Raw genomic sequence first — 22569 nt, 5'->3', positions numbered from 1 at the left:
AATTGACCTTTTAACAAACACAAATTTGAATAAATCCTCGAAATCACCAACTGACGCCCTTTTCGAGGACTTTGCAGACCACTTCAGAAGTAAAATAAATGACATCAGACCAAGTCTTTTACCTTAACAGATTTTAAATGTCGACACATCAGGATCATTGATTTTACCTGAGGAAACACTGGAGAGTTTCGCCCTGGTTGATGCGAGGACACTTGGTCGAGTCTTCTCCCAAGTAAAGCCCACAACCTGCCGATTAGACCCAATTCCCACACCGTTTTTTGAAACACTTTGTGGATTCTTTGAGGATCAGCTGTTATATATGGTGAACTGCTCTCTTCAGACGGGTGTCTTCCCCGCCTCCTTTAAAATGGCAGTGGTGAAGCCCCTTCTGAAGAAGAGCAACTTAGACCCCAGCATCTTTAATAATTATTGGCCTGTATGCAACTTTCTGTTTTTAAGTAAAATTTTGGACAAACTACTTTTTGATCAAGTAGATGATTTTTTAATCACAAGCAACATTTTAGAGAGGAACCACAGGACCGAGACAGCCCTTTTAAAGATTTTAAACAACATCAGGTGCAACTTAGATAACCATAAACTCACAGTCTTGGTACTACTGGACCTAACCATCACCTTCGATGCAGTAGACCATCACATTTTATTAAATAGACTGCGGAACCTGGTCGGCCTCTCTGGTGCTGTTCTTAACTGGTTCGTCTCTTACCTCAGAAATCGACACTTTTTTGTAGTTATGGATACATTCCTCAGAAACGCACAAAATAAAGTGTGGGCTTCCCCAAGGATCGATTTTAGGTCCAGCTCTTTTCAATCTTTACATGCTTCCCCTTGGGGATGTCATCAGCTTCCATAGTTATGTTGACGATACACAACTGTACATCGCTGTGTCTCCTGATGACACAGGGCCTACTGATGTCCTTTTTAACTGCATTTTCGATATCAGGCATCATGGCAGCAAATTTCCTACAGCTCAACCAGGACAAAACAGAGGTTTTCCTCATGGGTCCTGAAGGCCAGAAAGAGAAACCTTTACCAAAGTTAAAGGATTTTAAACCATCACAATCTGTAAAAAAAAAAAACACTGGGTGTGATTTTTGACTCTGAGCTCAGTTTTATTCCACACATCAAAAATATAACAAAGACAGGTTTTTACCATCTTAAGAATATAGCCAGAGTCCGCCCGTTTCTCTCTCAGGCCAGCACGGAGGTGCTGATGCATGCTTTTATCTCTTGTTGCTTGGACTACTGTAATGCCCTGCTCTCTGGACGTCCCAAAAAGAGCATTTTGATTTTACAATTATTACAAAACTCAGCTGCACGAGTGCTGACAAAATCCAGAGGGCGGGAGCACATTAAACTGGTTTCAAAGTCACTGCATTGGCTCCCCATGCGTTTCAGGATTGAATTTAAGGTTCTTTACTATTTTTTTCAGTGTCTTAACAGTCTTGAGCCTTCTAATTTATCTGACCTGCTTTTACTTAATCAGCCCCGGTGGACCCTGAGGTCCTCTGGCACTAGCATTTTGACTATACCACAGGTTAGTTCTAAAAAGCACGGGGAGGAGGCTTTCAGTTATTATGGCCCCCGACTGTGGAACAGTCTGCCGGAGAACCTCAGGGTTGCGGAGACTGTAGAGGTTTTTAAAAAGACCCACCTTTTTAACCAGGCTTTTAATTGATTTTTTAAATTCTTCTTAATTCCTTTCATGCTGTGCTAATCAGAGCACCTGTATCCTTTATCCTTTTTTACTGTTTTAATCACTCATGTTTTTAGCCTCTATGCTTTCATGCTTTATTTTACTGTTTTAGACTGTCAGTTTTTAGCTCCAGTGTTTCCTCATGGGGGCCTGCCAGACTGGGAGTTGTCTCTGGTCTGGCCACTGGGGGTGCTGTCCCATGGACGGTTTCGGCCCGGGTAGCTAGAGGGCTCCGCACCGTGGTTGGGTTGGTATAGTCCCTGTGGTGGCGCTCCCTGTAGCCTTGGACCGGGATCTCTCTCAGTGTGGTTGGCCTCCCAAATGTAGCTTCCTCCATGCCTCAGGTCTCACTGCCCAGCCATGTCTCTCTCTACTGACAGCTAGTGTATGTGTGGGTGTGAGTGTGTGAGTCTGTGTGTCTATGTGCATATGTGTGAGTGTGTGTATGAATGTGTATGTATTTGTGTATGTCTCTGTGCATGTCTGTGGGGGTGGGAGGGTTGGGTTCTTCTAATTTTCTTTTCTTGATTTTATTGGCTGTTTCTCTTTTTCATGAAAGGCACTTTGAGCTACTTTTCAGTATGAAAAGCACCACACAAAGACGCATTTCTAATTTTCCCAAGTATTTTCTTTTTGACCAAATACTTGCAATACCACTGACATTCCTGTGCGACTTGTGTTTGGTGCTAGTTCAAAATTTACATTCAAAAGTGTATTGTGTTGTCAACACAGCTGAGGTAACACAACTCAGTGCAGTTCTTAGAAACACATGAGAGACAACACACAAATATATATAATAAGATCAACAGAAACTGTTATACATTCAGGCACAAGTTATATTATTTGCTAATGTCTGTTCTGCAGCTACAAGTGATCATGCATGCATCAGAGTTAAAGTCACGGACAGCCTCAGGATTTATGCTGTTCTTGAGGCAAGATATCCTACACTTACAACACTGGAATTACACTATTGCCAGGTGTCGACAGTGTTTGTGTAATTACTTTCACTGCCAGAAGGAGGAGACAAAAGTTCCACACTGCAGGTTTCATGTTGCTTGGAAAATTAATTGCACAATGAAAACTAGAATTAGAACAGAACAGAAATAGTAGAGTGCATGCCTCCACTAAGGCAAAACAGTCCCTTTTAAATTTTAAATAGAACGTATAAATCCACTCGAAATCAAAATTTCTACCTCTATCAAATTGTTCCCATTCACAGTTATAAGCCACCTAAACATGCCAGATTTTTTTTTCATCAGGACCTAGTCCATTATAAGATAAGATAAGATAAGGACTTTATTAATCCCGAAGGAAATTGCTGTGCCAGGGTTGCAGTACAAGGAAACAGTATAAATCAAATCAAATAGAAATAAAAAATATAATATAAAAAATACAATGAAATAAAAGTAAATTGCAACTATAAAAAAAAAGATACATGAGCTATTGACATGTAATAGCAGATAAGGTGCGAATCAGCAGCTTAAAGTGTTTGTGGACGTGCAGGGATATTATCATTGTTCTATATGGAGAAGGGGGAAGAGTTAAAAAGTTTGATGGCCACAGGGAGAAAGGATCTCCTGTGGCGTTCTGTGGAGCACCTCGGTGCTCTCAGTCTGCGACTGAAGGTGCTGCAGTAGGAGTCCAGTGTTGCATGCAGGGGGTGCGATGTATTGTCCAGGATGTTGAGCAGCTTCCTCAGCATCCTCTGCTCAGACACCTCTGCCAGAGACTGCAGTTCAACTCCCAGGACAGAGCCAGCTCTCCTGATGAGCTTATCCAGCCTGTTGGCATCGGCTGTCTTAGCCCTGCTGCCCCAGCACACCACAGCGTAGAAGATGACGCTGGAGACAAGGGCATTGATGTTGGCTGTCCAGTCTAGTTTATTGTCAATATGGACCCCCAGATATTTGTAACAGTCCATTATACCAGGGCAAATAAATTAAATGTTAAAGAAAGTGAGAAAAAAATTACTGTATCCACCCCAAAGGTAAATGGGGTCAGTTCTGGGCTGAGAACCATCCTCGTAGTGCTGGGCGGTATACCAGTTCACACTGAATACCGGTGTATATTTTTGTTATGAATTTTAATATACTGCCATACCAGTGAATCTGATTACAAAACATACAGAACGCTACGCTGTGCCACGTGACACAGTTTGAGCCCGAACCCTTTTCAATGCACTTCTAAACAGGCATGGTGCGATTGCAAGGCATGTTGAAGGTAAACAGTAGTGCTCTGGTGTTACAGTGAAGATGGATAGGATAGCAGTTCATGACTTCATCCGCAGATGTCAAGATGAGCAACTGGAAAGCCGCTGTGATCTGGGAGAGACTTGTGTCTCCTCGGTCTCTAGCTGTCAGCTTGCCCCCCTGCTAGGAACCCAGTTCTAAACTCCGATGGGGTGCAATGTAAAGCTCTTATTTTGAAGACAAATTCGACCTGCTTCTTGTTAGCTGTCTGTTGCTTGAGGCAGCTAACACGAGGCGCTCCACTGCACGCTTCCTTTAATAGCGGGGGGTTTAACATCGCCGTGTGTTTGACTGAGGAAGCAGGAATATGGGCCACAGGTCTATTATTAAGTAAATCTATCAAGTGTCACCACATTTCTTCCGATATTATGTTGTACGTCACTGTTCACACCCAACTTCGTGCTTCACATCACATCACATTTATGCCTACCTCAGTGGCGGCTTTTTGGGAAAGAAGGAATATTAAACCTCCCTTTAAGATTGACAGTGCGGCAGAGTGCAGCCTTTACCTTGCAGCAAATGTAAATGTGTATGTAAAATTAACTGCCTGGTCAACTGAGAAATTCCGTATCCTCTTCTGTATGCGTGCATAGCATATGAAGTACATCAAAAGCTGAAAAAGACTGTGTATGTCTTCTAAACATTCCCCATATCTAAATACCTCTGTCCTACGTAAACACACAATGAGTCTCACCAGGAAAGTGGCGATAGCAGTGCCGATGATGAAGCCTGCGATGACATCTGACCAGTGGTTTCGATATTCAGCCACGCGATTGAGACCGGTGAGAAATGCCAGACACATAAGCCCGAGAGACAGCACTGGCTTGGCCAGACGAGTGCCCTTTGCCTGCACCGTGCACGTCACATACATCTGCCAGAGAAGAGGAATGCAAGGATTAGATCATCAGAACTCTTCTTCTTTTTTGTTTGTTGTTGCAATCAGAATTGTTTTTATTTCATTCAATAAATAAGATCATACAAAACTATTAAGGGCCATTAGGGACATTATTCAGAATGACCTCTCACAAACACATGTGAAATGATTTTATATACGCTACTGAAACACTCTCACATATACAAATGAAAAATTATTCACTCACACACACTACTAAAACGCTCTCACACATACAAGTGAAACACTCTCATACACACAACTGAAACACTCTCGTACACACTACTGAAATGCTCTCATACACACTAATGAAACACTCTCATACACACTACTGAAATGCTCTCACACACACTACAGAAATGCTCTCACACAAACTACTGAAAGACACTCTCACACATACTACTGAAACGCTCTCATACACACTACTGAAACGCACTCACACACACTACTGAAATTCTGTCATCTACCTGCTGCAACGAGCCCATTTGCACCTGGATGGTGGAAGAGGCACTGTGAGAATTACATCCTTTGATTTCTCCAGTGCTTTTAACACTATTCAGCCACTGCTACTGGGGAAGAAGCTGCAGATGATTGGTGTCAACAACACAATGATCTCCTGAATTACTGAATACCTGAAAGGCAGGCCATAGTTTGTCCACATGGGCAGTGTCCTGTCTGATGTGGTGGTTAGTGATACAGGAGCTCTACAGGGGACTGTACTGTCTCCTTTCCTGTTCACCTTATACACCACTGACTTTCAGTACAACACCAGGTTGTCTCATCCTCAGAGGTTTTCTAACGACATGGCTGTAGTTTGGTGTATAAGTGAGGTACAGGAGGAGGGGTACAGGGCACTGGTGGACAACTTTGTGGAGTGGACTGGACAGAATCACCTGTGGCTGAACATCAGCAAGACCAGAGAGATGTGATAGATTTTAGGAAGAAGAGGAAGACGGTTCCCCAACCACTGTGCATTCTGGGAAGGGATGTAGAGGCGGTGGAGGATTACAAGTAACTTGGTGTTACCATCAACCACAGACTGGACTGGAGATCTAACACTGAAGCTGTTTACAAGAAGGAGATAAGCATACTATACTTCCAGAGGAAGCTGAAATCCTTCAGTGTGTGCAGCAAGATGTTAGAGATCGTTTATCAGTCTTTGGTGGCCAGTGTACTTTTCTTTACTGTGGTTTGGTGGGGAAACAGCATCGGAGCCAGCAACACCAACAGACTCACTACTAGTAATTCTATTCTATTCTATTCTATTCTATTCTATTCTATTCTACTCAGATTTATTAAAATGTTCTCAGACTCATACATCAGTTTGTACACAGTCTCTCCAGTTGTTTAAATAATAGCATTAAAGTGTTCTACATGATGATTTGTGATTTGTGATTTCTGTTCATGGTTAAATGTCAGTGTAACATGAATTCTTTTTAGTATATCGTGAAAATACTTCACTATAATGTGTGAGAGAATTTCACTTAAAACGGAAGGCAAGTCAGTCAAAATGGAAGGAGGTTCAGTAAAACCTGAAGGGCTTCCAGTCAACAAAAATGCGCAATTCACAAGGTGGTTCACGTGTTGATGTTGTGGCAGCAACCGACCGTTGCATCTCCAAGCCGCGACACGCTGGCCAGTCACATAGCGTCGCTTTTCCCCTCCAGACAGCACAGCAGCATGTCACTGCCAACTGTATCCCCAGTCTGGAGAGAGTGTGCGCCGCGTTATCAAGCGCAATGCTTCAGCCCTTGGACATCAGGTAGGAGGAGGAAAAGGTAATTATATATATATTATTTTATGTCTAAATTACAGTTTAATCCAACTTAACATAATGTAACATAACGTAACACAACGCAACACAACATGGCATGGTAGTGACAGTTTGTGTTTGACAGCTGTTTGTGTTTCCACTACAAACAAGTGGGAGATTGAGCCCTCACTATAGTGACAGAGGGTTTCTGGTCCTAAGAGTCTCAGATCTACTGCAAACTTGTCTTGCAGGGGACCCAGATAGGTATACTGTCGAATAAGGTGCATGTAGGTGCCAGCTAGTATTGTTTGTAGTGTTGTAGCGTTGTTGCTATGGTAACGTATGGGAATGTGAATCACGTGGCGGTATGTCAGCAGGTAGTAGCTGTTTTTCATCTGGTGTGTGAAAGCTGACTAAGCAGCTAAGCTGCAGCATGTTTTATCTACTGAAATGTAACTAAAGCTCACCTAAAAGAATATCAATTCACATGTCTACTATACTGTATATCTCTCTTCAAAGCCTAACTTTCATTTACTGAATGTTTCTTCATCACTTCCATTAAAAGTCCATCCGTTAAAAGTAATTTCAGCTCTACTGTTGCACCAAGCATAATCTGATGTTGTTATTTGGCCATATTGGTTGTTTGCTTGAATACTCTTAAACTAACATTGCTGACTGTTGTTACTGTTGTCTCTTGTTACAGACTGTTACAGTCTGTAAATCTTCAGTTATTTTCGGCCCCACACTGAAGCAATAATACATTTACCAATGACTTTAACTGCATATTACTGCTGTGATTAAAAAAAATCCTTCATCACCATTTGAACTTTTAAGTCAAGTACTTTAGCAATACTGATCTGATCATACATGAAAATACCTTTTATGTATATCTCCTATTTTGTTTTTGCTCATTTCCTATATGTCTCAGCATAAAGGAATGACTGTTTGGTATATATTCCCTTTCTACATTACATTATCACTCAGAAAGACCAGTCCTATTTCAGGGTGGCTGCTGAACTCTGACCTTTTGATTGACACTTCGGTTGACAAATTATGACCTTCCATGCCCTGTCCACAGCCTACAATATTTAAATCTACTTGATTCAGTCACACAGTTAATTGAAGCAAGAAGCCAATGTGGCACCCCTACACACACACAGTAACAACGACAATGACTAACAACGAGTGTACAACACACTGTTGTGCTACATAGCCTAAAGCTTTTGCTGTTATTGTAATATCCCCATCTTCTTTCTAGCCTCCAGTTTCTCATGGCTTGTGGAAATAAGCTGGTGTCCCCTAAGCTCCAGGGTGGTCAGGAGCTGAATGCTATGCTAATTCACAAGGTCTTTATAACCAATGTGAGAAGTGAGACCATCAAGTAACCTTTTAGTATATTTTAGTAAAATGACTGCTCTTCCATTGCTACCAGATCAACATTACACATGCGTGCAACTAAGAGCAGCAATGATGTTTGTTTTGAAGTTTTCAAGATTCAAGAAAACTTTATTTATCCCGAGGGAAATTGTCGTGCAACAGTAGTAAAACAAAGTGAGAAAGGAATACAAAAGTAATAAATAATGGTAAAGTAATAAATAAACAAGTTACTAAGTACACAGAATGCAATCCGACAGTGAGCAGCATAAAACTGAAATAAAAAGTACACAATAAGATTGAATAAAGTGACAAGTGGTATAAAGTGAAAAAAATAGTAAATTTAGCAGCAGCATGAAATAGCAGCAATTTACTAAGTCCAGTGCAGGAGATTTACAAGGTCCAGTGCACACTCAATAAGTGATGGAAGTGATAGGGAATGATATTGATTTGATTTGGCTCAGGTGACAGTGTCTCCACTGTCCCTCCCGTGACCAGAGGTGGATGCATTAAACAGTCTGATGGCCTGAGGGAGAAAAGACTTCCTCAGGCGCTCCGTGTTACATCGGGGTGGGATGAGTCTGCTGCTGAAGGTGCTGCTGTGTGAGTTTAGCACCTGATTGAGAGGGTGAATGTTGTTGTCCAGGATACAATGCAGTTTGCACAGCATCCTCCTTTCAGACACCACCACCAAAGAGTCCAGTTGGACCCCTCAGATTCACACAGACATGAGCAGTAATTGCACCACCAGGGCTGCTACCAGGTGTAGAGTAATGAGGAGTAATGAGTATCCCAGTACTAGCAGTCATGATGAAGATGGCAAACCTGGCACTAGTACTGATCAATCACATCGTCAGCAGTAGTGGTCATGATGAAGGCTGCCTTGCAAGAGGTGATGGGAAGTCTGGCACTAGTTGTGATGATGAAGGCTGCCTTGCAAGAGGTGATGGAAAGCCTGGTGCCAGTGGTGATGATGGAGCCTACCTTGCAAAAGGAGATGGGAACCCTGGCACCAGTGGTGATGATGGAGGCTGCCTCGCAAACGGTGACAGGAACCCTGGTAGAACTGATCATGATCACTATGCTTCATATTTGACACTTGTGGCTACTCTTCTGCCTGACTCTTCAGATGATAAGGAATTAAACCAAGCCATGATTGCCAGTATGGAGAGTCAAATGTGAGTAGCACAGACGTAGTATGTGAGCTTGAGAGTTAAGGATAACTCTCAAGAATGATCTCATAATTGATGAATCCTTTATCCCTTCCATTATCACATCCACGTTTTGGATTAAATGGTAAATGTTGCTTAAAACCAACAAGTTCACAAAATACAAGTTGTTGTCTGATCATTCATTTTTGATTTTGTGTTTATAGTACAGAAAAGGTCCTGGTCCAAGAGATACTGCTGGAACTGTCAAGCAAAACAAAGCACAAAACGGCAGTGCAAATTTAATATAAATTGTTCTGCTACCTGGGAGGGTATCCTACGACCCCAACTTGATGATCTGTGTAAAATTCATGGGGAGAAATGAAGAAGGAGTTGATTTAGGAGGACCAAGAAGGGAATTCTTAAGGCTGCTGATGGAGAATATTGCCAGGACACCCATTTTTGAGGGAAAAGAAAACAGCAAGAACTTGGCTCTTGACAGTACTGGTAAAGCCTGGCTTTAATTGATAGTGATTTTGATATGCAACTTATAGCTTTTGAAGTGATTTACTGTTTATTTAATATTATACTGGAAATCCCATGGTTTCATGTAGTAGCGTGTCTTAATGAATTTCCTCAAATAGTGACAGGGGCATTTGCTTACCTCAACTTCAGAAGGTATCAGGCTTTTATAAAGTGGGCTTGTTTTAGAGGCAGGGCTTTAAGCATAACTGGTTGATTTTTCCCCATTTGCCCTGTTAAAATTACTGCATTATGTGGTGAATTCAAACTCAGCACTTTCTGTATCTGTTTTCAATTAAACCCCCTCTACAGTTTCATCAGATTGAAACCCTTTCTCTCAATACATCTTGTATTGTGAAACATTTGCAGGAATGTGTTGTGGAAAACTTTGACTTGCAACATTCCCATATGGCCCTTGAAATTTGGTTACTGTTATCTTGTGGCACATGTATTGTACTATACAATCCAGTTTTGCTAAGAAATGCATCCATAGTGACTGAATTTGGATAGTCGCACTGAAAAGGAAAAGTTAGTATTTTTCACACTGGACCTAGCAAAATTATTTTGTTTAATTCATTAGATTGACTTATTTGAAATGTACATCATCCTTGGCATGCATATTATATGGCAGTTCACTTTTCTACTCATGTTTTAGACCTAGCTCTTATTTGTTTGTGTCAACCATGGCCCTGGTCATCAATCAAAGAGTCAGTTGATAGCTTTTAAATGATATACTTCATTAGAATTAGTTTACATTTAAAGGTTCTCTTGTTGTTTTCCATTTTGAAAAAGAGTATCAGCCCAATTGTTCCATATGTTGTAATTTGAATGCCACCACTATTCAATGGACAACAGCAAAGCATATTTTCCTTGTGTATCACATTGTAGCAATGTGTGGAAAAAAAACGTTAGGGGACCTCTAGGCATTCTGTAGTATATAGACTACTAGTGTCTGGGGATCTTCTCGTACAAGACATTGTCATGTTTCAGGTCATCCACAAGGTTCAAGGTTCATTTCAAAGGTATTCAGTGTTAGTTGTTGTACAGTCAGCTCAATACCAAAAAGGAGTAATCATTTTAACCATTGACCAACAAGGTGTAAGACTAGCTTCACAAAATCTATTATGTTTGTGTGAAACCAAGGGACAATTTGACAGTGTACAAGTGAATTATGGATTATACAATTATTCCGTGTTGTTTTTGTACAGATTCGGTGAAGAACTGAAAACTCTTGGGGTTCTGGACCAAATACGGTGACATCCAGAAAGCTTTCCACCCCTGTTCTGCTATGAGTGAAACACACTAACTGCTGACCAGGTGGATGATCTTTTCAGCATTCGTCTCTCTCCAGAAGGAAGCAACAAGTGAGCTGCTGAGGAGATGGTTGTTACTTTCTGGAGGGGCTATCTCCAAGATGCAGAAGGTAATTAAAGGTTTAATGGTCACATAAACTGAAGCATCTGTTTTTTTTGTTTCATTCTTCTCTCAAAACATTTCTGTACAACAAGCATTACAGATTAAATGTATTCTCTTGGTAGACGTAACATTATCAAAATGCAACCTGCAAATGTTGAAAGATGAAAGCCCTGTTGTAAATTAATTGCTATAAGAGGCAAGACGCTTTGGTTATGAGAAGTAAAATACTCTTACTGGACAATTTATTCAGTATCAGCTGATTTTAATTGCTTTGGAGATGATTCACAAACATATTAATTGGACCAACTACCACTGATATTTTTGTTTTTACAGAAGAAGAAGGTCCATCCAAACTGGGGAAGATTTGGCCTTCACAACTGGAGCATCTGTGGTATCGCCTATCGGCTTTTCCCCAACTTCTGTCCAACAACTTCTGTCCAATTCATTCACAAAGGTGATGATGGCTTCTCTACATCAATGTTCCCTCTTGCCAACACGTGTTAACTGCATCAAGTTGCCCCTACATATGTCTAGGGATGGATATCGTTAGGATTTTATTGATACGATACTGATACCAATACTCCTTATCGGTACCGATACTTATCGATACTCTTATCGATACTACAACATGTAATTTGAGTTTAAAAAATAAAGACTTTACAAGATGTCAAAAGATTCAACCTTCTTTTTTTATTACCACAAGGTAATGATAAAGCTTCAACAGAACAGAAACTATGCAATTATAAATACTCCTCAATACATGACCAGGACCAGGACCAGATATAAAATCTGGTGGATGCCAGAGCACGATGCAGCAAGTCAGCTGAATTTAGCACCGAGCAGACAGGAGGTCAAGTACATGAAGCTAAGGGAGTGCGGTGTGTTTGATTGCTGTAACAAAGCCAGTAAAGTACCGATAACAGTACCGTTTGTCCAGAATCTTAACGGTACCCTGGTACTGACCCATTAGGAGCCAGTACCAAAAAGTACCGGTCCACGGTATACATCCACATATGTCTTACCAAGTGTTCAAGGAGAAGTTTGACTGAAACACATATGGGTTTGGCAGGGCATGGACATGTCATGCTCTGAAAACTCGAAACGTTTTTTTCAGTCTGTTTCTCACTTCTCTGTCTCTACGTCTCTGCTTGTCTCAGTCTGTTTTCTGAAAAAAAGTTTAAAACAAGATGGTTAGTTTCATTTCTGAATGCTGTATGCAATACAACTGAGGTATTCTATATAGTTACCACAATTCAGTTGACTCAGTCAGCCTATGTTTTAAAACATATTTACATTAATGTTAGCAGCACAGTTCATATTCTTGCCAAACTTTCTTTTAACATGTACTTGTTTGAACAGATTAAATTTAAACAGTTAAGCTGAACATATGCTCTGTATCCCTTACTGTGACTCACTTTCTGTCTCTTATTTGTCTATTGGTCTGTTTGCCTCTCTGATGTGTCTGACTGTTTCTCCCTCTGCCTAAGTCTCTGTTTGTCTCTTTTATCCTGTCTTTGAATGTTTGTTTCCTTGAAGAAATGTTTATCATGCTCATATATTTTTCATAAAATGTTTTACAATGTTTTAACAGAACTTTAATTCACAGAGTACACTGCACAAGTGAAGAAAACATTTAAAAACCTTAACATAACTCCCATGTTATTCACTGAAGAAAGTGCAGAAGTGAAGAAAAAACATCTACTCCATGGTTCCTGTCATTTTCAAGTGGTTTCACTTGTTGAATAATGTTTATTGTGGTCTCATTAATGGTTACATCTATGTCTGGAATTACAACATTGCTATTGGTTTGAAGTTCAGGTAATGGCCCTTGGTGGTGTCTGCCCCTTTGTGTTGATTGATGGTTGATTGGTTGAATTCTGTTACTGCTCTTTCAATCCTTGGTAAATAAACATAATGCAGACAAAATAAATGTAATTCATTCAGTGAATGCAGTACATCCTATTCCTCCATGAAGTTAAAGATATTTATAAAGTGGCTAGATACAACTCTATTGCGTTCTGCCCATAGTCTCTCAATCTTTTGGTTGTGCACTGATACACCTGTAATAACACTGTTCAATCCTCTTCTTCCCAACATAAAACGGACAACATTTATATTTTCTATACCATGATCACATCTGACCCTTAAGGGCAAGCCAAAGTTCTGCACTTCTCCTAGAAATAATGACAAGATGGTTGAGGCTCTGTTGTTGGACAAGCACCGTAAGTATATAATAGTCTGGCTGAATCCATCCACACAACCATGAAAGACCATCCACCACCTGACCGGCTTTTGGTTGCCGTGTCTGTGTGTGTGTGTGCTTACACTATGTGTGTCATTAGCTCCACATACAAATGTATATATGTACTTGGTTTCCTATACATAACATTTACTTACCATAATTGGTTAGGGGCATGAACACTATAGACTCTTCTATGTATAGCAAAACTACATCTAAATGATCACCCAATAGGATCCACTTGAGGCAGGCTCTGTCTGACCCACCAGCACTGCATCCTCAAGCCACACAATCTCAGGCCTCCAAGTATGTATGCTTCACCTGCATTTGGAGTTTTATGTAGCAATTGAGTTACAACTCTGTCCAAGTCTTGATTTGAAAATACAGAATACCTTAATGGCTCAACTCCCAGACGTTTGTGTCTGTATAGTGTCCTTCGACTAATTCCAAAGCATGATGCAATTCTCTGCCATGACATACTGATGGACACACAGTGAGAAATCTGTTCAGTGGCTATGCTGTATCTGGGCCATCCTGGCTGGCCAGTCAAAGTTGTTGGAGGTGCCAAATTTGTGGTCTCTTCAGTGGATCTCTGTCTGGCATAATGTTCATGCAGAAAGTTTCAAAAGCATCTATACAATGATCCTAGAAGGTTTCTGACATCCCTATCATCACACAAAGTATGAAATGCAGATGGAGTTCAAGAATGCTCATTAAGCTCTCTACAAAGCCTCTCCTTGTGGAAACTGTCAGACTCCTGTCTTTGTAGCATCTCAATGCATTGCAGAGCACTAGTTAAAAAAAAAACAAAAAAAACCGACAGCATCCTCCTCATTGCCTCCCACTTCAAAAAATGAAGCTTGGATTTGAAAAATTAAGAATATCAGATGAACATACATTGTGGTTGAAGCAAGGGTTGAAGGACTTGAAGAACTCAGCAAAAGCACATGCACTTCCCTGTGTGGAGTCTTCCTGTTTAACTGTAATTTTCATATTTACTACTGAACTGTTATAGTTTACAATTCTATATCAGAGGATTTCAGCTGTGTACATGAGCACATTTTACTAATATGTGGTAAGGCTTTTTAGTAGTTTATGCAAAATATGCGTATGAGAGTAGTGTACAGTAGTGTATGTGAGAGCGTTTCACTTGTATGTGTGTATGTATGAGAGCGCTTCAGTAGTGTATGTGAGAGTGTTTCACATTTCAAAACATAAGTATACCATGAAATGGCAGCCTTTTCACATACAAAACCAATATTCCTAAGACATAGGAATGTGCCCTAGGATACGGTATGAAAAAGGGAGAGGGAGGAAACAAATCAGACAACAAAAGCAACATTCAATTAAAATGAATGAATAAAATGTGCATGGGAGGTCCAAATAACAAACCAGAGAGACAAGGTGGGGAGAAAATAACAAACAACATGGCAAAAGTAGTGAGAGCATTTCAGTAGTGTGTGTGAGAGTGTTTCAGTAGCGTGTTTGAGAGCGTTTCCCTTGGATGTATGAGAGCATTTCAGTAGTGTGTATGAGAGTGTTTCGCTTGTATGTATTAGAACACTTCAGTAGTGTATGTGAGAGCATTTCAGTAGTGTGTGAGATCATTTCAGTAGTGTGTATGAGAGCTTTTCAATTGTATTTATGAGAGCGTTTCAGTGGTATATGTAAGAGTGTTTCAGTAGTGTGTGTGAGTGTTTCAGAAGTGCATGTGTGAGAGTGTTTTACTTGTATGTATGAAATCTTTTTAGTAGTGTGTATTAGAGCGTTACAGTAGTGTGTATGAGAGTGTTTCAGTCACTTGTATGTATGAGAGCGTTTCAGTAGTGTATATAAGAGCATTCACTTTTATGTGTGAGAGCATTTTAGTAGTATGTGAGTGAATAATCTTTCAGTTGTTTATGTGAGAGTGTTTCAGTAGTGTGTATAAGAGCATTTCACATGTATTTGTGAGAGGTAAACCTGAATAACGTCCCTAACGGCCCCTCATAGAAACATAAGTATACCATGAAATGGCAGCCTTTTTACATACAAAAAGAATATTCCTAAGACATAGGAACGTGCCCTAGGATACGGTATGCCAAAGGGAGAGGGAGAAAACAAATCAGACAACAGAGGTCCAAATAACAAACAAAATGAAAAACAACATGGCAAAAGTACACACCCACCAGTACATTTATGGCGGACCTCGAAGACACAATACACAGACATACATGACAAAAACAGATGGGCACTAAAAAAGAGATATGATGAAAAAGGACTAATCAACTTTGGCTAGAGCAGAAAGGCATGAGGCTTTAGTTTACAGCATATCTTTCAAAGATTTAATAATACTGAGCCAGGTTTCTACAGTTTTCTCAGAAGCGCCAATAACTGAGCTGTGGAGAGTTCCACGTATGCCATGTCCAAAAAGGAGAGGAATCAGGAATTGACAGACAAAGAGTGAGGTGGTTTCCAACGAGTTGCAATCATTTTTGGATTTTAGAAAGTTTAAGGGTAGAAAGGTCATTCAGAATCAATGTACTCACAGTTACAGGCCCCATAACATGAATTAAGGTAGATAGCTTTGATGCAACATTGTTCCAGAATAAACTTACAGGAATGCAGTCCCACATCATTTGAATATATGTGCCCTGTGCCCACACTGGACATAAGGCACATAGAGGGTCTTCAGCAATCTTCAGCCTGGACATTGAACTGCTGGCCGTGAGTCTGCGGCCATATTATCTGCCGCGAGAGTTCTCACACGTGATCTTCCTGGTTGTTTACATCCCTCCGATGGCAAATGCTGCGCTCGCGTGTGACGTCACACACACTGTCATCGCGGGACTACAGACACGTCACCCAGACGCATTCATCGCGATATCTGGGGACTTCAACCATGTCACTCTGGCTGCAACACTGCCCACCTTCAAGCAGTTTGTGGACTGTCCCACCAGGGAAAACAGGACACTGGACCTGCTGTACACCAATGTTAAGGAGGGATACAGCTCCACTGCCCTTCCTCCACTTGGAAGGTCAGATCACAACCTCATCCATCTGCAACCCCTGTATAAGCCTCAAGTTCAGCGGCTGCCTGTGACCACCAGGACTGTTAGGAGATGGTCACAGGAGACCATTGAGGATTTGCAGGGCTGCTTTGAACAAACTGACTGGGAGTTGCTCTGTGATTCGCATGGGGAGGACCTTAATGATCTCACGGACTGCATAACAGGGTACATCAACTTCTGTGTGGACACTGTTGTTCCTACAGTGACCTTACGCTGTTTCCCCAACAACAAGCCATGGGTCACCAGAGACATTAAGGTCCTGCTGAATGAGAAGAAGAGGGCCTTCAGAGATGGTGACAGGGAGCAGATGAGGCGGGTCCAGGGGGAGCTTAAGGAGAGGATCCAACAGGGTAAAGACAGCTACAGGAGGAAGCTGGAACACAAACTCCAGCAGAACAACTTGCAGGAAGTGTGGAACGGCATGAGGAGCATCACTGGCTACAAACCACCTGGAAGCCAGACAACGGGGGGGGGGGTATTGAATGTGCCAACGAGCTGAATCTGTTCTTCAATAGATTTGACGAGAGGGCTCCGAACTACCCCTCCCCCAGCTTCTCCACATCCACCCACCTCCAAACCTCTGGCCCTGCTGTCCCCCCTCCCACACAGCTCTTTCCGGACTTCACCCTACCTGTCCTCTCTACCCCACCATCATCTCCCCCCACCCCCACCAACACACATGGCACACTGACGTTCACTGCAGAGCAGGTGAGGAAGGAGCTGTGCAGACTACGCCCAGGCAAGGCAGCAGGTCCCGACGGTGTCAGCCCGAGGGTCCTCAAAGCGTGTGCATCCCAGCTGAGTGGAGTCCTGCAGCACATCTTCAACCTGAGCCTGAGTCTGCAGAGGGTCCCTGTGCTGTGGAAGACATCTTGCCTGGTTCCGGTACCGAAGAAGACACGTCCCAGCACCCCCAACGACTACAGACCGGTGGCACTGACGTCCCACCTGATGAAGTCTCTGGAGAGGCTGATCCTCTCACTTCTTCGGTCGCTGGTCAGCTCGTCACTGGACCCTCTTCAATTCGCCTACCAGCAGAAACTAGGAGTGGAGGACGCCATCATCTTCCTTCTCCACCGCGCCAGCATCCATCTGGACAGATCAGGAAGCACTGTGAGAGTCATGTTTTTTGACTTCTCCAGTGCGTTCAACACCATCCGGCCTGCCCTGCTCGGGAGCAAACTGACGGCGATGCGGGTGGACCCTCACCTGGTTTCTTGGATCACGGACTATTTGACAGGTCGACCACAGTATGTCAGACTGCAGGACGGTGTGTCTGACACTGTGGTCAGCAGCACCGGGGCACCACAGGGAACTGTTCTCTCACCATTTCTGTTCACCCTGTACACCTCAGACTTTCAGTTCTGCTCTGAGACCTGCCACCTGCAGAAGTTCTCGGACGACTCTGCAATTGTTGGCTGTATCAGTGAGGAGAAGGAGGAGGAGTACAGGGGCGTTGTGGACTCCTTCATCGATTGGTGTGAGAATAACCATCTGCATCTTAACACCACTAAGACAAAGGAGCTGGTGGTGGACTTCCGCAGGAGGAAAGCCGCACACACACCTGTCTCCATCAAAGGTGTCACTGTTGAGGTGGTCCAGGATTACAAATACCTTGGAGTCCACCTGGATAACAAACTGGACTGGGCCAAGAACACAGAGGCTGTGTACAAGAAGGGCCAGAGCCAACTCTATTTCCTGAGGAGACTCAGGTCCTTCAATGTCTGCAACATCATGCTGAGGATGTTCTACCAGTCGGTGGTAGCCAGTGCCATCTTTTTTGGGGTTGTGTGCTGGGGCAGCAGGCTGAGGGCAGCAGACGCCAACAAGATCAGTAGGATCATCAGGAAGGCTGGCTCCGTCCTGGGGGTCCAACTGGACTCTTTGGTGGTGGTGTCTGAGAGGAGGATGCTGTGCAAACTGCATAGTATCCTGGACAACAACATTCACCCTCTCCACCAGGTGCTTAACTCACACAGCAGCACCTTCAGCAGCAGACTCATCCCACCCCGATGTAACACGGAGTGCCTGAGGAAGTCTTTTCTCCCTCAGGCCATCAGACTGTTTAATGCATCCACCTCTGGTCGCGGGAGGGACAGTGGAGACACTGTCACCTGAGCCAAATCAAATCAATATCATTCCCTATCACTTCCATCACTTATTGAGTGTGCACTGGACCTTGTAAATCTCCTGCACTGGACTTAGTAAATTGCTGCTATTTCATGCTGCTGCTAAATTTACTATTTTTTTCATTTTATACCACTTGTCACTTTATTCAATCTTATTGTGTACTTTTTATTTCAGTTTTATGCTGCTCACTGTTGGATTGCATTCTGTGTACTAAGTAACTTGTTTATTTATTACTTCACCATTATTTATTACTTTTGTATTCCTTTCTCACTTTGTTTTACTACTGTTGCATGACAATTTCCCTCGGGATAAATAAAGTTTTCTTGAATCTTGAATCTTGAATCTTCATGATGTCTGACAGGAGTGAAGTATGTCCTATGTATAGAGTTATAATGGGTTTGCTGCTGATCTGGATTACGCAACACTAGAGAAAGGTCAGGCTGCACCTCATGCCAATCAAATTCCTAGTCTAGTTCTGGGCAGTCTTGCTCCCAGACCTGCTCCACAGGGAGCGAGAAGTGGTCAGGGATAACCAAAAACTGCCTTAAGTGCTGATCTTAACAGTAAGTAAAAGAAAAACAAAGAACCTGGCAGACTGAATTCATTTTTGATATCAGAGAAAGAAAATAGTCCATAATTATTAAAAATGTCCTGTAAATAATGGACTCCCCTTTGTTCCCACTGTGGAGCTGATGGTATGCCAATTGCAAGTGATCTTACAGTGTGCTTTAACTGTTCTCCAAGTTCTGATTAGATGAGAAATGATGGGGCAAAAGTATAGTTGGCACTGTTTATCATTTATTATGTGGACAAAAAACACATCATGGAGAGACCAAGGCTCCACTATGCTGCTCTCTAAAAAATGCCAGGAAACTGAGATGGATGGGTTAAACCTCAGAACAAATGACCGACAGTAGAGTTTAAAATCGGAAACAGAGAGGCCGCTGTCTTCCCTCTGTCTTTGAAGAATGGACATCTTTAAACTCAGTCGCTTTCTTTTCAATACACACTTGGTGGCTGCAAATTGAAGATTACCCCAATAATCAGATGGATGAGAGAGAGGGTTCATGGACCTGACAAAATGTAATAAAAGGTTTGAAATGTTTTGTTTATCGCTTTATGATCAGTGGTGATGTTACCATCCACAGCTTTGATGGCAGGTATATCTGAGAAATACTCACTAGTCCTAATACTTATGGCAAGCAGATGGTTAGGTCTAGTGCCATGGAAATAATATCGCTGTCTTGTCCTATGATTTTGAAATCCAGATTTTTGCTTCAGGATGTTGTTAATTTCTTTTCAGCCCAATGCACTCTCCAAGGCTATTCGTTCTGAGCATTTAAGTTGCAAACCAGAATCTAGCCTGATAATTTTAACTTCCAGGTAATTACATTATAGAGACTTGGCTTTGCGTGTATTAGAACAGAACAGTATAGTGTTACTCGTTCAACCTACTGCTTCAGTAACGAGGGTCAGTACAAAGCTGGCTTTGTCGACACTGAAATGTGCAGACTGGAGACAGAGACTATGCAAACAGTGTCCAAGAGTTTGGAGACTGTGTTGGAGACAAAAACAGCTTTTGCTAGCTGTTAGCCATTAGCTACTTGGTCGTAAATGTAACAACACATAGGAACAAATGAACAAACCAGTATGGTGTAATGACAGCATCTTGGCAAGCCATAGCGTTACATCCACCGTAAACATTAGCGCACGTTATCGCTAGCGGAAGTGGCATCCTTTCCCTGAGAGGGGCATGTAGCAGGCAAGGCAGGTGTTGACAGACGGTGCTCATTAGTAATTAAAGGTGCGGGCACAGAAACAGCCTGCTCAAAATATGATATGGAACCTTTAAGTTCCTCCACCTTCGATCTAACAATGCTGACATTAGCAGCCAGTGAGGCTAGCTTTGCTTCAATAGCGCTTAGCTTTTTTTCCATCCCAACCTGTTGAATCTGGGCAAGCCGTAGCTCAAGGTAGCTTTGTTGTTTTGCCATTATTGTTTTGGTGATAGAATCAATGTCCGGTTTAGAAATTTTGCCCCTCGTAGCCATTGTGAGTTTAGTGACTTTAGTTTTTATCCTGAAAGTATTCACTTAAATAAATCAACAATTGGCAAGCCTTGGCTAGGAGTTAGGGACCTAGACTGCTATCCTGTACAGCTGATCATGTGACTTTTGATCAAGTGAACTGTTGAACATCATAAAAAATAATGAGGTCTGTAAGTAAGCAAAAAACTTGAGCACCTTCTTGACCTGCTTCAGTCTGTCTGTACTTATTCAACTAAAACAATTATGAACCCTGCAGTGAGGCTCTTAAACAGAGTGCCCTAATGCAGGTGATATCTGTGTTTGGTTATATGATCTATACATCTAATCTGCAAGAGCAAAAATGTTTTGTGGGAACCGTTATGCTGACAAATTATTATTTTTAAAATATATTTTAACATAATGAAGAAATTTAAAAGAACAAGTATTTTGCCTGTCATTGTGAAACATGTTGATTGCACAGTGTATTGGCTATAGAATAATGACACCATAGGCATTTAGATCTGCTATAATGTGGTTCACATCATACCTAACAAACCGCATCTTTCAGGTCACAGGGAACAGCTCCCTGTCCAAACCATGTTTTCTAGAAACTGGTTTTCCTCAAGGCTTAGTATTAGGACAGCTTCTGTTTTCACTGTACACTAGATCACTAGGCTCTGCAATGCCATCACATGGATTATTTTACCACTGCTATGCAGACAACACCCAACTCTTCCTGTTTTTTTCCCCCATCCTCCTCCAACAGCCAAGTTAAAACGTGCATGTTCGAATATTTGGCATACATCTCCACTTGGACAGCTGCGAATCATCTCAAACTCAACCTTAGTAAAACTGAACTCCTCTTCAACCTGGGAAAGACTGCCTTGCATGGACCTGTCAATCAATGTCGAGGATGTCATGGTATCGCCTTCATCAGTGGCAAGGAATCTGGGCATAATCCTCAACAACAGACTGTCCTTCACCCCCAATATCACTGCTGTGGCCCGATCCTGCAGATTTGCCCTCTACAACATCCGCAGGATCTGGTCTTTCCTCACAAAAGGCACAGCGCAACTCCTGGTCCAAGTCCAAGTGAAGTTTTAATGCCCCGGACTGTGTGCCGAGACCCTATTTGTACTGTTGCTGAAGTTTGGTGCTGTTCTGATCATTATTTGTGGCTTTTAGCTGGCGGTTTATATTTGGATCCATTTACTGCAGTTTTTTGTTGTTGTGCGGTCATTTCTGAGATTGACAAAACTCCGTAAACTAGCGGTCTGCTAACTTGATCTCTCGAGAGGGAGTCTAACACAGTTTCACGGTGTGTTAGACCATGGATCAAACTTACACCGGAATATCCCTTTAAGCCCTAGGCCTCTGGCTGAGTCCTCTGCTCGAAAATGACATGCCCATAATGAATAGAGTATATCTCTGGAACTACATAGTCTATATCAGGGGTACTCAAAGACAAATTCCTATGCCTTATCTCATGATATAGTATATAGTATATAGTTACTAGTTACTTATCCCAAAAGTAACTGAGTTAGTAACTGAATTACTCCACTATAAAAGTAATTAGTTACCAGGAAAAGTAACTATTGCGTTAACTTTTTTGAGGGCTCTGAAGGAGTCTGAGTCAACTGTTGATAATGGGAGCATGTTCTCAACAACATACCTGCCCATCATTACATTCATTTCAGTCTGTGTCACAAGTTTTTGTGAAGCTGGAGCAGAGAAATACAGTTCTAGCTGCTTGGATGGCTCCATGTCCTTCTTTATTAGAGGAGCTCATGTTAGCCACACCTGGGCTGCTATCATCATCAACAGTGTCAACAGCAGTGTTTTTGGCCACTAATTTTATAGAAGCATGTGCTGTTGAGAGATGCTTCATTAGATCAGAGTTTCTTACAATGGAGGTGGACAAATACTTCGCTCTGGGACATAATGAATGTTTCCCTTGTACATTCCTGCCTTTTACCTCAAGGAGATTGCAGTAGTGTCTGTACTTTCACTTTGAAAATGCCAACTTTCTACACTACTTTAGCCAATCATTATCAC

The 22569-nt window shown here is 42.0% G+C and overlaps 1 protein-coding gene across 1 annotated transcript in view; it reads right to left on the bottom strand.

Moving 5' to 3' along the window:
* Nucleotides 1-22569, bottom strand: part of plppr5b (phospholipid phosphatase related 5b) — a 213505-nt gene that overhangs the window by 21166 nt on the left and 169770 nt on the right. The window contains exon 7 of the mRNA XM_037079453.1: nt 4658-4834. Within this exon, the coding sequence (XP_036935348.1) occupies nt 4658-4834 (177 nt within the window). The remainder of the gene's footprint in view (nt 1-4657; nt 4835-22569) is intronic.

Source organism: Acanthopagrus latus, chromosome 19 (assembly GCF_904848185.1).
Source record: "Acanthopagrus latus isolate v.2019 chromosome 19, fAcaLat1.1, whole genome shotgun sequence".
Lineage (NCBI taxonomy): Eukaryota > Metazoa > Chordata > Actinopteri > Spariformes > Sparidae > Acanthopagrus > Acanthopagrus latus.
The sequence above is the reverse complement of the archived record's forward strand: the minus strand, read 5'-3'. Positions and strand labels throughout refer to the sequence as shown.